Genomic DNA, 16,782 nt, shown 5'->3' on the forward strand with positions numbered 1-16,782 from the left:
TTTACAGATCTTTGGCATGGTGGGAGGGATAGGTCTAGAACATTCTAAGAGTTAACTTCAAATCTCAGAGCAAAGTGAGGTTTGAAAGAGAAACATCTACAACATTCCTCCCTCCTGACCAGTATAATATACAGGGATTATACAACAGGAAAAGAAATAAACAAAGTCTGCTGAAGTCTGAGAATACTAAGATGGTTAGTAAGTCCTCTTAGTGATTCAAATTTAAAAATAGACTATATATGCCTCAAAAAATATTAATTGAATTTTAGGTCTTAATCTCTCTAAATACTTTTACCATAAGGTTTCTGTTAGTTATTAAAATGTTTAAGTAGTCACCTAAGAATTAAAGACACTATTAAATAGTATAAATTCAAAGTAAAGTTATTTTCAACTTGTAATAGAAATGCTTTAACCTCCTAGTGGATGTAATAAAAATATTCTTAAGCCAGATGTAGTAGTGCACGCTTTTAATCGCAGCATTTGGGAGGCTGAGGAAGATCGTGGTTCACAGCCAGCCTCAGCTACTTAAGCCCTTGGCAACTCAGTGAGACCCTGTTTCCAAATAAAGAATAAAATATAGGGCTGGGGATATAGCTCGGAGGTACAATGCCCCTGGGTTCCACCCCCAGTACCACAAAAAAAAAAAAAAAAAAGTATTCTTACAAAAAAATTTGAAAAGGAGGTAGGGTCAGGAAAACAGGTATGCTGGCACAAGCTTGTAATCCCAGCATTTGAGAGGCTGAGACAGAAAGCTCACTGTTTACGGACAGCCTCTGCTACTTAGTGAGGCCCTTTGCAAATTAGTGAGACCCTGTTTCAAAATAAAGAATAAAAAATAGGGCTGGGGTGTAGCTTGGAGGTAGAATGCCCCTGGGTTCCATCCCCAATACTGCAAACAGAAAAGAAAGGAAGAAAGGAAAGAAGGAAGGAAGGGAAGGGAGGGAGGAGGGAGGAGGGAGGAAGGGAGGAAAGAAGGAAAGGTGAGTGTCAGGAACACAATTCAGGTCTTTTGACTCATACCCAAGTTCTTTAAGATTTAAATTTTTGCTAGGTATAGAGGAAACCTGTAATTCCAGTACTTGAGAGATAAGAGGGGAAGATTGCAGGTTAAAGACCAGCCTCAGCAACTTAACCGAGACCCTGTTTAAATGAGAAAAGTGGGGGGTGGGGGAGGGGGTTTGGTGGAGCTCGGAAGTAGAAGGTCCCTGGGTTCAATTCCTAGTACCCTCTGCGGGGGGGGGGGGGGGGGATGATCTACTGTTTATAAAATGGAAAATACAAAAAGCAACACTTTAGATGTAAAAAAAATTCCAAAATTATAAAATAAAAAGTTTAAAAATATGACTTAAGCCAAGTGTGGTGGCGCATGTTTGTAATCCCAGTACTTGGGAGGCAGAGACAAAAGATCACAGGTTCACAGCCAGCCTCAGCTACTTAGTGAGGCCCCGTTTCAAAATGAAGTATAAAAAATTAAGGCTGGGAATGAAGAATGCCTCTGGGTTTCATCTCCAGTACCACCAAAAAAAAATTTTTTTTTTTTTTTTTGCTGTACTGGGGATGGAACTCAGGGGCATTTTGCTTTCAAGCTATACCCCAGCCCTATGTTTTATTCTTTATTTTGAAACAGGGTCTCACTGAGTTGCAAAGGGCCTCACTAAGTAGCTGAGGCTGACCATGAACCACAATCCTCCTTTCTCAGCCTCCCAAATATTGGAATTACAAGTGTGCACCACCACACCCGGAAAAATATGATAATTTCAAACCAAAATTTGAAGCCAGGCGTGGTGGCACATGCTTATAATCCCAGTGCTTGGGAGGCTGAGACAGGAGGATCACACAGGTTCGAAGCCAGCCTCAGCTACTTAGGCTTTCAGCAACTTAGTAAAACCCTGTTTCAAAATAAAATTATAGGCCGGGCCCAGAGCCTACTGCATGGCAGGCCTGGAACTGGGGCCTGGTTCACAGCAAAGGGCCAGCAGGTTTCTTCAACTATGTAGCCAGGAAGCACTAGAAGCTGCCGCTGCCTCACCTAATCTCTCAGCAGATTTCCAGATCCAAGTGACCTCTATTAAAAAAAAAATTGGTTGTGAATGGATCATCCTGTCAAAGTTATTCATATTCTGGCTTTCAGGTTTTCAGTAAGTGGGAATAAGTGTGGAGAAATAGAAACTCTAATACATTGTTGTGGGATTGCAAGTGGGTGAAAACACTTTGGAGAACAGTATAGAAGATCCTCAGAAGAAGGAAAACGAGCTTACCATATGATCCAGCAATACCACCTCTGGGTATCTACCAAGAATGAAAACCAAAATACCAAACTAATGCATGGACAACCGTGTTCACAGCTGCACAGTTCACCACTGCCAAACTGTGGAACCCGCCAAGATGTCCTTCAATGGGTGAGTGGATTTCAAAACTATGGGATGTGTACACAATGGAATTTTGCTCAGCCATAATGGAGAACAAAATTATGGCATTTACGGTGAAATGTCACAAAAAAATAAGAAATCAGATGCTTTTCTTAATGTGCAAAATATTAGGGAGAAATGGGTAACAGGAGGAACTTAGATGAAGAAGGGACCCTCTCGAGGAGCAACGAAGGTGACATATCTGAGGGGATAAGAGGGAGGATAAGGGAAACTCTTTAAAGCACATGATGTACTCAAACATATCAAAGTCAATCAGGAAGCCAAGCATGGGTAGGAAGGAGGGGGAGGGAAGGGGTTAGAGATTGGGTAGGGGCTGACTGGGTGATGTGTGCATGTATATCCCCACAAGTTTTTTTATCCCATTGAGATGTATGACTACAATGCACCAATAAAAATTTATTTAAAAAAATAAATAAATTACAAAAGAGGGTTGGGGAGTACCGCAGAGGTAGAAAGTCCCTGGATTCCATCCCCCCAATACCACACAAAAAAACAATATTTTATTTTATTTATTTATTTTGTGGGTCTGGGGATGGAACCCATCTCTGAGCTATACCCCCTGCCCTATTTTTTATTCTTTATTTTGAAACAGGGCTTCACTAAGTAGCTGAGGCTGTCCGCAAACAGCGTTCCTCTGGTCTCAGCCTCCCGAATGCTGGGATTACAAGCATGCACCACCACGCCCGGCTCAAATTTTGATAATTTAATATGATTTAAAAGCCAAAGCCAAGTTTTGAGCCAAGTGTGGTGGCGCACGCTTGTAATCCCAGCTTTCAGGAGGCTGAGACCAGAGGACAGCGGTTCGTGGACAGCCTCAGGTACTTAGTGAAGCCCTCCGCAACTTAGTGAGACCCTGTTTCAAAAAATAAAGAATAAAAAAATAGAGCAGGGGGTATAGCTCGGAGGTCAAATGCCCGAGTTCCATCCCCAGACCCGCAAAAATAAAATAAAAACCAAAATGTAAAAATATGATAAAAGAGCTGGGCATGGACCATCATACCACACCTATAGTCCCAATACTTGTGAGGCCCTCTTCAATTTAGTGAGACTCTGTTTCAAAATAAAAAATATAGGGCTCGGTGGTAGAATTCCTCTGGGTCCAATCCTCAGTACCCCCAAAATAAGAAAAAACAAACAGTATTTAACTATACATACCTTTAGTTTTTGGCAGAATAGAGTAAAAGAGTAGAACTGCAAATAAATCCTATACTTTTTTAGGTTTAGTATAGCATGGACAAATTAATCTGATTAATTAGATTGATCAAATGAGTGAATATGTTAATGATGTTGGGAGCCAGCATTCTTACTGTGGAACAGGGGATATATAAAAATGAAATCTAAAAAAAATTAAAAATTAAAATAAATAAATAAAAATGAAATCTGAGTGTGAACGAGAAGAAACTTTTTTGGACCAGAATTGGAAATAATGGTGTGAATTCATGATTCCTAAAATATGTATAAGAATATGTAGTCATTAAAAATACCCTTCATGAATAAATGCAAAACCACCTCTAAAATACTCCAGTCAGCATCGGCAAAATACAAACTGTGCCAAAAGTATGCAGACGGTTATCCAAGATAGACCACATGGTAGCCAATAAACCAAACTTAAATAAATTGAAAAGAACTAAAATCATATAAAATATGTTCTCCAACCACAATGGAATGAAAGTACAAATAAGAAACAAGGATATCTGGGACATTTACAAGTATGTGGAAATTAAACAGCACACTCCTAAATAACCAATGGGTAAAAGAAATCCTAAGGGAAATTTAAAAATACTTATGAGTTGAATGAAAACAACACAACATACCAAAACCACTGGAATGCAGTAAAAAGCAGTATAAGTCAAATTCATAGCTGGAAATGCATATATAAAAAAATAAGAAACATCTAAGTCAAAAACCTAACTTTCCCCTTAAGAAACTAAGTTGGAACTAAATACGGTGGCACATGCTTGTAACACCAGTACTTAGGAGGCTGATACAGGAGGACACAGGTTCTAGGCTGGCCTCGGCCATCTAGCAAGACCCTCCACAACCTGGTGAGACTGTGTCCCAAAAAAAAGCACAGGGTGAGGTGTAGCTCAAAGGTACAATCCCTAGTACCACAGAAAGAAAGAAGAAAGGATGGAAGGAGGGAGGAAGAGTGAGAAAGAAAAGAAAGGAAGGAAGAGACGCAGGGAGCGCAGGTGAGAAAGAGAGAGACTAACTCAATCTGGCACAGTGGCAAACACCTGTAATCTCAGTACTTGGAAAGCTGAGTCAGAAGGTCTGTAAAGTCGGTAGTAATATCTCTACTTTCGTTCCTGGTTCAAGACCAGCCTCAGCAACTTAGGAAGACTCTGAGCTAGTCTCAGCAACCTAGTGAGACCTTGTTTCAAAATAAAACAATTTTAACAAAGGGCTGGGGCTCAAAGGTAGACTCTGGGTTCAATCCCAGTACAGAGAGAAAGAGAGAATGAACAATAAATTAAGAAACCAACAAGCAAAGCAATAACACAAAGTACAGCATAGCTAAAACACAAAAATAGAAAAACATCAGCGAAAAATCAAACTAAACGTTGGTTCTTTGAAAACAGCAACAAAAACCAGGCGTGGTGGCGCACACTCGTAATGCCTGCGCTTGGGAGGCTGAAACAGGAGGATCGCGCAGGTTCAAAGCCAGCCTCAGCTACTGAGTGAGGCTCTCAGCAACTTGGTGAGACTCTGTTTCCAAATAAAAAAATAAAATAGGTCTTGGAGTATAGACCAGAGGTAGAAAGCCTCTGGGTTCCACCCCCAGTACCACAAAAAATAAAAATATAAAATAAAATACAGAATTAAAAATAGGGTTAGACGTGTAGCTCTCAGAGGTAGAACACCCCTGGGTGTCATTCTCGGTACAGCAAAAAAAAGGAATCTCTTCAACCTAATAAGGGGCATCTCTGAAAAATCCACTGCTAACTTCATATGTATGATTAAAGACTGAACACTTTCTAAGGTCAGGCATTCTAGCCAAAATAATCAAGCAAGAAAAAAAAATCAATAGCTCCAATTAAAGAACAAGAAATAAAACTATTCCTATCTGCAGATGGAGTAACTAAGACAGAAATCCCTAAAACACACAACTAATAGAATAAATAAATTCAGTAAAACTTCAGGATATAAGATCAATATATAAAATCAGTTCTATTTCCATAAACTAGCAATGATCAATCTAAAAACAAAATTAAATAATCCCATTTACTGCAGCATCAGAAATAATGAAATAACAATAAGTTTAACAAAAGAAGTAAAAGATCTGTACTCTGAAAACCACAAAATTACATTAAAAGAAAGTAAATATCTAAACAAATGGAAAGGCAGGCCACGTTCTGCGATAAGAAGACAATGCTGTTAAGCTGGCAGTACTCCTGAAACGGAGGTACACAGGCTCAACGCAATCCCTAGCAAAATCCCACTGACGATTCTTTATAGAAATTGACAACACTGATCCAAAAGTCCCTAAGGAAATGGAGGGTGCCCAGGATGGCCAAAGCAGTCTGGAAAAGACCAAGGCCGAAGGGCTCAAGTCACACTTCAAGACGCACTAGACAGCTGGACACAGCAGCAACACCAGGAACCCAGCTACCTGGACACAGCAGCAACACCAGGAACCCAGCTACCTGGACACAGCAGCAACACCAGGAACCCAGCTACCTGGACACAGCAGCAACACCAGTAACCCCAGCTACCTGGACACAGCAGCAACACCAGTAACCCCAGCTACCTGGACACAGCAGCACACACCAGTAACCCCAGCTACCTGGACACAGCAGCACACACCAGTAACCCCAGCTACCTGGACACAGCAGCACACACCAGTAACCCCAGCTACCTGGACACAGCAGCACACACCAGTAACCCCAGCTACCTGGACACAGCAGCACACACCAGTAACCCCAGCTACCTGGACACAGCAGCACACACCAGTAACCCCAGCTACCTGGAAGGCAGAGGTGAAAGATTTGAAGTTCAAGCCCAGCCTGGGCAATTTAACGAGAGCTTTACAATAAAGAAATGGCTGGAGTGGTGTAACACCACTGGGTTCAATCCCAGGACCAAGAAGAAAACAACAACAAAAAATTACACTATAAAGGGGCAGTAATCAAAACTATATGGTAAATACAAGGTTCTTTCTTTTTTTTTTTTTTTTTGTGGTACTGGGGTTCCTGGAAGCCCTTCTACCTCCGGGCTACACTCCCAGCCCTATTTTTAGTCTTTTTATTTTTTATTATTATTATTATTATTATTATTATTATTATTATTATTATTATTATTATTTGATGGTACTGGGGTTCCTGGAAGCCCTTCTACCTCCGGGCTACACTCCCAGACCTATTTTTACATTTTTATTTGGAAACAGGGTCTCCTAAGCCAGCGCGCACGTCTGGCTTCAAACCTGCGCCATCCTCCTGTCTCTGCCTCCCAAGCGCGGGGATTACAAGCGTGCGCCACCACGCCCAGCTAAATACAAGGTTCTTAACAATACTTTTTATTTTGGAAACAGGGTCTAACTAAATTGTTGAGTCTCTCGCTAAACTGCTAAAACTGGCCTCAAACCTGCCATCTTCCTGTCTGTCTCCCAGGTACTGGGATTACAGGCATGCACCACCAAGCTTGGCACACTTTTTTTTTTTCTTGCTGTATTGGAGATTGAACCAAGGGGCATTCTACCTCTAAACTATGCCCAGCCCGATTTTTTATTCCTTATTTTCAAACAGGGTCTCAGTAAGTAGCTGAGGCTGGCCACGAACCTGCAATCCTCCCATCTCAGCCCCCCAACTACTCGGATTATAAGCATGCACCACCATACCTGGCATGCACCACCATACCTGGCTACAAAAAAAATTTTTTAACATAATTTTGCTACTCTACCTTATATATCTTATTTTGCGTGTGTGTGTGTGTGTGTGTGTGTGTATGTGTAGTACTGGGGATGGAACCCAGGGGTATTCTACCCCAGCCCTATTTTTAACTTTTTTTTTTTTTTTATGGTACCGGGGGTGGAACCCAGAGGCTTGCTACCTCCAGGCTATACTCCCAGACCTATTTTTATATCTTATTTGGAAACAGGGTCTCACTAAGTTGCTGAGAGCCTCACTAAGTAGCTGAGGCTGGCTTCGAACCTGTGTGATCCTCCTGTCTGAGCCTCCCAAGTGCGGGGATTACAAGCATGCGCCACCACGCCTGGCTTAACTCTTTATTTTGAAACAGGGTCCCACTGAGTTGCAAAGGGCCTAGCTAAGTAGCTGAAGCTGTCCACAAACTGCAATCCTCCTGTCTTCACCTTCAGAATGCTGGGATTACAAGCATGAGCCATCACGCCCAGCTACATATCTTATTCTAATAAGATACATCACACTGTGCATTAAAGAATAGTATTCCTCAGCATTTCTTTGGACTTACTTTTCCCATGTGATTTTCAAATTATAAAGTGGCTATTGAAAATTAAATAATTTCCTAATTTAAATATTTGATCCCATACTAAAATAACAGTTGATTCAGCCTCATTAATAATATAATTAAGCCGAGCGTGGTGGCGCACGCTTGTAATCCTCCACACTTGGGAGGCGAAGACAGAAGGATCGCGTTGGTTTGGAGCCAGCCTCGCTGGCTTAAGAGACCCTGTTTCCAAATAAAAATATAAAATAGGTCTGGGAGTGTAGCCCGGAGGTAGAAGGGCTTCCAGGAACCCCAGTACCACCAAAAAAAAAAAAAAAGGAAGGAAGGAAGGAAGGAAGGAGAAAAGAAGTATGTCTATATTCAAATAATAATAATATAATTAAGCCAGGTGAGGTGGCACAAGCTTGTGATCCCAGCATTTGGGAGGCTGAGACAGGAGGATCATGGTTCAAGGACAGCCTCAGCTACTTAGTGAGGCCTTTGCAACTCAGTGAGACCCTGTTCCAAAATAAAGAATAAAGCCGGGCATGGTGGCACAAGCTTGTAATCCTAGTACTTGGCTGAGACAGGAGGATCCAACAGGTTCGAAGCCAGCCTCAGCTACTTAGTGAGACCCTCTTTCCAAATAAAATATAAAATAGGTCGGGGACATAGCCCAGAGGTAGAGGTCCTGGGTTCCATCCCCAGGACTACAAAAAAAAAAAAAAAAAAAAAATAGGGATGGGGGTATAGCTTGGAGGTAGAATGCCCATGGGTTCCATCCCCAGTACCAAAAAAAAAGTAATTATAATAATAATAAAAATTAAAAACTGAGCCAGGCATGAGACCCTGTTTCCAAATAAAAAAAATAAAACAGGGCTGGGTGTGTAACTTGGGGATAGAATGCTTCTGTGTTCAACCTCCAATGTCCCCCCAAAAAATCCTCAGTGCCCCATAACTATATGCAATTATTTTATCTCAATTAAGAAAATGTAAATATCTTTAAATATCCAATTAATAAAAAGATGATATCCTTAGGTATTTAAGAGAGAAATAATTTAAAATTTATCTATCTGGCCTGGCATTTCTGTCACCATATAACCTGATACCTGCTGTTAATTGAAGTTAAAATAAAATCAGTCAGGTATGGTGGTGTATACTTGTAATCCCAGCATTTGGGAGGCTGAGACAGGAGGATTGCAGGTTCAAGGACAGCCTCAGCTACTTAGTGAGGCCCCCTGCAATTTTGTGAGACGCTGTTTCAAAATAAATGATAGAAAAAAGAGCTGGGATGCAACTCGGAGATAGAGTGCCCCTGTGTTCCATCCCCAGTTCCACAAAAAATAATAAATAAAAAAATAAAATTATTATGAACAGCTCTAAATTATTAGTGTGCCCAGCTACAGATACTAAATCATTTTATAAATGTAAAGAAATTCATTTTTACTCCTTAAATATATGTAAATTTACTTTAGCCAGGCAAGGTGGCACACACTTGTAAAGACAAAATGCAGTATCTTTTAAAATACAGCAAAAGCCAGGCGTGGTGGCGCACGCTTGTAATCCCAGCATTCGGGAGGCTGAAACCGGAGGATCGCGGTTCGCGGACAGCCTCAGCTACTTAGTGAGGCCCTCTGCAGCTCAGTGAGACCTGGTTTCAAAATAACGAATAAAAAATAGGGCAGGGGCTGTAGCTCAGAGGTCGAATACCCCTGGGTTCCATCCCCAGACCCGCAAAAAAAAAAAAAAAAAAAAAAAAATACAGCAAAAAAACTGATTAACTAAAAATGCATAAGCCTCATTACCTATCAAATTTTAATTAAACATGATTAAAAAAACACTGAATTCAAAAGCTATGTTCATTAGAAAAAGTCAACTCACTGTCTTACCAAAATTCTTATGTACTATAAGCAACAGAACTTTAAAAAGGTAAAACCAAATACCTGATTTCAGGATCATAGGCATAGTCTATGTGGAGAGCCGATGAAAAATCTAATTGTTCCATTCTTGGATTTGGTGAATATAAATTCTGATCTGTACTGATCACTATCAGCTTTTAGGTGTTAAACGAGGAACTATTTAGGAAATAATTTTCTGACCTGTCTCCTTCTGGTTATAGAACACCTAAGCAGCTCAGGCTATCCTCTGACTATATAGCAAAACATATTCCAATGAAGGGTTTGGCCTGATAATTATCCTCAGCCCAAAACACTGAACAATGATAATAAGGAAACGAAAGAGGAACAACAGTCATACATTCAGCAGGTGAGTTTCCTAATAATGACACATACCAGGCACGGTGGCGCACTGGTTATTCCTTGTATTTGAAGGCTAAGACAGTAGGATCAAAGGTTTGAGGACAGCCTCTGTTTCAAAATAAAAAATAAGAATAGCTGAGGGTAGAGTTCGAAGGTAGCATGCTTCTGGGTTCAATCTTCAGTATCCCTCAAAAATTAAAAAAGTTCTGTTTTAAAAAATGACACATAACCATCATTTCCTTATTGAATTTTTTTTTTTTTTTTTTTTTTTTTTGGTGGTACTGGGGGTGGAACGCAGGGGCTTTTTACCTCCAGGCTATACTCCCAGACCCATTTTATATTTTATTTGGAAACAGGGTCTCACTAAGTTGCTGAGAGCCTCAGTAAGTAGCTGAGGCTGGCTTCGAACCTGTGTGATCCTCCTGTCTCAGCCTCCCAAGCACGGGGATTACAAGCATGCGCCATCACGCCCAGCTGCCTTATTGAAATTTAAAAGGCTAATATTAAACATGAAAAAAGCTGAAAATAAGATGGTTATTCACTTTTTTTTTCCTTTGGGCACTAGGGATTAAATCCAGGGGCATTCTACTCCAAGCTCTTTAGACTCCCAGTCCTATTTTATTTCTATTTTGAAACGGGGTCTTGCTAGGTTGATGAGACTCACTACTTGCTAAGGTTTTCCTCCAACCTTCAATCCTCCTATCTCAGCCTCCCACATACTGGGGTTACAAGCATGCACCACCAAACCCAACTCAGATGGTCATTAAGAATATTTAGCTCCTTCTAAAAAAAATTCTCAATATAGCGTACCACAGACTCCCTAACTTAGCCAATGGTAAATTATCAATTCAAATAAATGTCTTTAATAAAAAGCCTTAGAAAAACACCATGTGGGGCATGGTGGTGCACACATTATCCTTGTAATTGGAAGGCTGAGACAGGAGGATGGAAGTTCATGAACATCCTCAGCTACTAAATTGCTGAGAGCTTCACTAAGAAGCTGAGGCTGCCTTCGAACCTGTGCGATCATCCTGTCTCAGCCTCCCAAGCGCTGGGATTATAAGCGTGCACCACCACACCCGGCTTTATACAAAAACTTTTAAATTAAAATATTATTATAATTTAAACCCTTAGAGCTGCTTTGTATTACTTCTACTGATTCAGATTTCACCCTACTATGTGAAGAATGTAGGGAGCTCACCTAAAATCTTCAGGAATACCATTCCGAATGAGTCAGACATACATTCTGGCTATGACATGCTAAGTACAATTACAATGTTTACAAGATGATGTTTACTAGAACCCTAATGTTGGCTAGGTAATCTCTCTTCATTACATAATTCAATACTTGTTTCCACTGCTAAAAATGTTACATCCTAAGCAAATGTATACTTCACTTCATAAGACTAAGGAAATGAGTCAGGCACAATAGTTCATGCCTGTAATTTCAACTACTCAGGAAGCTGAAGGCAGAAGAGTCACAAATTCAAAGGCCAGTCTCAGCAACTTAGCAAGACACTATCTTAAAATAAAAAGGGCAGCCAGGCGTGGTTGAACACACTTGTAAACCCAGTACTTGGGAGGCTGAAACAGGAGGATGGTGATCAGTGGCCAGCCTCAGCTACTTAGGCCCTGTGCAACTAAGTGAGACCCTGTTTCAAAATAAAGAACAAAAAATAGGCCTGGGGATGTAGCTCACTGCTGGAAGCCCCTGAATTCAATCCTCAGTACTACCAAAAAAAGAAAAAAAGAAAATAAACAAACAAAGGAAATAACTGAATAAAATGTAGAACATTTCTATATAAAATAATGCATATAGTATGTGTTTTATTTACAGATGCAGACAAATGCTGGGGGGGGGGGGTTGTGTGTGTGGCACTGGGGATTAACCCAGGGACATTCTATTTCTGAGCTACACCCCAGCCCTATTTTTATTTATTTATTTTTTTGTGGTAATGAGGGTGGAACCCAGAGGCAGTATACTCCCAGACCTATTTTGTACTTTATTTGGAAACAGGGTCTCACTAAGTTGCCGAGAGCCTTGCTAAGTAGCTGAGGCTGGCTTCGAACCTGTGCGATCCTGTCTCAGCCTCCTAAGCGCTGAGAATACACACATGTGCCACCACTCCCTGCTTATTTTTATTTTTGAAACAGATTCTTGCTAAATTGATGAGAGTCTCACTACTTGATAAGTCTGTCCTCGAACCTGTGATCCTCCTGTCTCAGCCTCTCAAGTACTGGGATTACAGGTGTGCGCCGCCACACCTGACTACTAAATGCTGTTTTACACTTTAATTTCATTTCTATATACCAATATGCCTCAGACATCAAAGAGAATTGCCAATACCCACTGACTGATTTGGAGTCTTGATAGGGACTAGAAATTTTTTTGCTTTTTCAGAGTTTAATAGCCTAGCCGGGCGTAGTGGCGCACGCTTGTAATCCCCGCGCTTGGGAGGCAGAGACAGGAGGATCGCGCCAGTTCGAAGCCAGCCGCGCTGGCTTAAGAGACCCTGTTTCCAAATAAAAATAATATAAAAAATAGGTCTGGGAGTGTAGCCTGGATGTAGAAGGGTTTTCAGGAACCCCAGTACCTCCAAAGAAAAAGAAAAAGAAAAAAGAATAGTAGCCTAAGATCCAGAAATGGTAGTACACAGTGACCTATCATGAGGCAAGTATCACCAGCCTGCTTGAAAATTAACTATTGAAACAATAACTTTTAAAACACTCAACACCAACTAACTATTTCCCCAAAATGTTAATACTTATATACAATAACATATTAACCCAATTCTCACTTTTTCTGTATAGAGAAGAATCAGGATATTTTTGTCTACTTATAAAAACTTACTAGTAATAAATTACTTTTATACTATTTTATAGCTTTATATTAATTAAGCTTTATACTATACTAACTTGTTAATATAAATTAGGCACAGGTAGATACTTCCTCAAAAAGACCCCATAGCTCAGGAAATTAAAACAAGAATTAATAAATGGGATATTAAACTAAAAGTTTCTGCTCTTTTTTTTTTTTTTTTTTTTGGTGGTGGTACTGGAGTTCCTGGAAGCCCTTCTACCTCTGGGCTACACTCCCAGACCTATTTTATATTTTTTTATTTGGAAACAGGGTCTCTGAAGCCAGCATGGCTGGCTTCGAAGCTGCGCCATCCTCCTGTCTCCGCCTCCCAGCGTGGGCCACCACGCCTAGCTAAAAGTTTCTGATCTTTAAAGGAAACCATCAAGAGTCTAAAGAGAAAGCCTACAGAATGGGAGATCTTTGCCAGCTATCCCTCTGATAGAGGACTAATATCTAAAATTCACAAAGAACTTAAAAGACTTTACACTAAAATAAAAAATGACAATAATCCCCTCAAGAAATGGGCAATTGAATTGGATATTTCACAAAAGAAGAGATACAAATGGCCAGTAAACACATGAAAATAATGCTCAACATATTAGCAATCAGGGAGATGCAAATCAAAACTACGCTGAGATTCCATCTAATCTCAATCAGAATGGCAATCATCAAGAAGTCAAATAACAATAAATGTTGGCGAGGATGTGAGGAAATAGGAACTCTTCTACACTGCTGGTGGAATTACAAACTAGTTCAGCTGCTATGAAGATCAGTGTGTAGATTCCTTAGAAAACTGGGAATGGATCCACCATATGATCCGGCTATACCACTCCTGGGTATCTTTCCAAAGGGGCCAAAATCAGAGAACTACAGTAATATATGCATAACTAGAATCCTAGCAGCACAATTCACAATAGACAAATTATGGAACCAACCTAAGTGCCTAAAAACAGATGAATGGATTACAAAATTATGAGATATATACACAATGGAATTCTATTCAACAATGAAGAAGAACAAAGTTATGTTATTTGCTAGAAAATGGAATGACCTGGAGAACACTATGTTAAGTGAGATTAGCCAGTCACAGAAAGTGAAGGGTCATATGTTTTCTCTCTTCTAGGGATGGAACCCAGAGGCATTCTATGTCCAAACTACAACCCCAGCCCAATTTTGTTTCTTTTTTATTTAGAAACAGGGTCTAAGTTGCAGAGGACCTCATTAAGTTGCAGAGGCTGGCTGCAAATCTGTGATCCTCCTGTTTTAGCCTCCCAAGTACCAGAACTGACAAGTGTATGCCACCATGCTCAGCTCTATTATGTTTAATATGTGCAAGCTAGCGAGTAATTGGGATACCAGAGACTCTAGATAATGGAGAAGAAACCTCAGTGGAGCCAGGGAGGTGGTCCAAGGAGAGGGGAGGGGAAGAGTGAGGTGCATTAATGGAATTATCACCATCAACTATGAGTAATAGGTGAAAATAGCAACGTCAATCTCAGAACTCTGTACTGGGAAGGGGGGATATGGGACGTGGGGGTGGGGGTCGAGGGAGTGTGTTGTCCTGTGTGCATTTATATCACTGTCAACACGATTTACATTATAAGACTATAATGCACCAATAAAAGCATTTTTTTAAAATAAAAGTTAGTTTGTTTTTCCAGTAAGGTTTTCTCTTTCTTTTTTTGGTGGTGCTGAGGATCAAATCAGGGCTTCATGAATGCTAGGCAAGCACCCCACCATTGAGCTACATCTCCAACCCTCCACATTTTAAAAGTTGTATTTCAAGCCAGGCATGATGGTGCATGCTTTTAACCCAATACTTGGGAGGCTGAGTGAGGAGGATCATAGGTTCATGACCAGTCTCTTAGTGAGGCCTTCCATAACTTAGGGAGACCCTACCTCAAAATAAAAAATAGACTATAGCTCAAAGGTAGAATTCCTTTGGCTTCAATCCCCAGTACCAAAAAACAAGGGGGAAAAAAAAAGAGTAATATTTTCTCTAGCATGGAAACAGCTAAGTGACTATGCAACCCCCCCCCGGTAGAACTGTGGACTGAGCTACATTCCCAGAGTGCTTGCCTAGCAGGTACAAGGCCCTGGGTTCAATCCCCAGCACTGAAAAAGAATTATTAACAACTTAGATGTAATTTTCTAGAATTTAAATGACTTTCTTCTTTTCTCTCTCTCTTTTTTTTTTTTTGGTACTGGGGATGGAACACAGGAGACTTCTACCCCCAAGCTATACCCCAGGCCTATTTTATTTCAATTTTTTTTTTTTTTTTTTTTTTTTTTTTTTGTGGTACTGGGATTCCTGGAAGCCCTTCTACCTCCGGGCTACACTCCCAGACCTATTTTTTTACATTTTTATTTGGAAACAGGGTCTCCTAAGCCAGCGCTTGAGGCTGGCTTCGAACCTTTGCCATCCTCCTGTCTGCCTCCCAAGCGCGGGGATTACAAGTGTGCGCCACCACACCCGGCTTATTTTATTACTATTTTGAAACAAGGTCTCACTAGGTTGATGAAGATTTTCACTACTTGCTGAGGCTGTCCTCAACCTGTGATCCTCCAGTCTCAGCCTCCCAAGTACTGGGATTATAAGCAGTGCGACACCACACCCAGTTTAAGTGACTTTTTTCTTTTAAAGATTTCTATCTACTAATAGAGACAAGTGATACTAATAGTTCAAAGTCTACATTTTGGATTTGAATCATAAAGTAGGTATATGATCTGATAAATTACTCTTTATGTTAATTTCATCATCTATAAAATGAGGATAGCAAGCTGGGCGTGGTGGCACATGCTTGTAATCTCAGCATTTGGGAGGCTGAGACCAGAGGATCACAGTTCACGGACAGCCTCGGCTACTTAGTGAGGCCCTCCGCAACTCAATGAGACCCGGTTTCAAAAAAAAGAATAAAAAATAGGGCAGGGGGCGTAGCTCAAAGGTCAAATGCCCCTGGGTTCCATCTCCAGACCCGCAATAAATAAATAAATAAATAAATAAATAAATAAATAAATAAATAAAATAAATAAATATAAGTGCCATTTCACAGAGCTGTTTTGAGGATCAAACAGACTACTTACCGATGATAGGCCTCCCTCCGATACTTTTTCAGGGCATGCTTATCCATGTTAGCAGGCATATCTGCTGCATTTTGTAACCGATCACTCCAGGAGGTTGTCATTTTATTGAAATTGTATGCTACGTTCTAGAAAAAAAAAATAGCAATTTATTAGTTTAAGATTAGCATCAGTGCGCTGATACCTAATTTTTTAAAATATCAGAAGCCAGGTGTGGTGACATGTGCCTGTAATCCTAGTACTTGGGAGGCTGAGACAGAAAGATCACATGTTCAAGGACAGCCTCAGCAAAGTAGCAAGACTCTGCAACCTAGCGAGACCATTCCTTAAAATAAAAAATAAAACCAGGCATGGTGGTACACACTTGTAATCTCAGTACATGGAAAGCTGGAACAGGAGGATTGTGCGTTCACAGCCAGCCTCAGCTACTTAGTGAGACTCTATTTCAAAACTAAAGAATTAAAAATAGAGCTGGGAATATAGCTCAGAAATGTTCCTAGATTCAATCTCCAATACCACACACACACACACACACACACACACACACACACACACACACCAAAAAAAAAAAAAAAAATATATATATATATATATAAGCTGGGCATTGTGGTGCAAGCCTGTAATCCAAGTACTTGGGAGGCTGAGACAGCAGGATCACAGGTTCAAGGACAGCCTCAGCAAATAAAGACTCTCATCAACCTAGCAAGATTCTGTTTACAAATAAGAAATAAAACCGGGCTGGGGGAGT

General features: G+C 40.4%; 1 protein-coding gene across 1 annotated transcript in view; it reads right to left on the bottom strand.

Annotated features, from left to right (window-relative positions):
* NT5C2 (5'-nucleotidase, cytosolic II) overlaps positions 1–16,138 on the bottom strand; it is a gene marked incomplete at both ends in the record, with an annotated part of 82,380 nt that extends 66,242 nt beyond the window's left edge. The window contains one exon of the mRNA XM_080694687.1: positions 16,038–16,138. Coding sequence (XP_080550813.1) covers positions 16,038–16,138 — 101 coding nt within the window. The remainder of the gene's footprint in view (positions 1–16,037) is intronic.
* Positions 16,139–16,782: the final 644 nt, after the last annotated feature.

The sequence above is a fragment of the Muscardinus avellanarius genome, assembly GCF_963383645.1.
Source record: "Muscardinus avellanarius genome assembly, chromosome: 4".
In the NCBI taxonomy this organism is placed as follows: Eukaryota; Metazoa; Chordata; class Mammalia; order Rodentia; family Gliridae; genus Muscardinus; species Muscardinus avellanarius.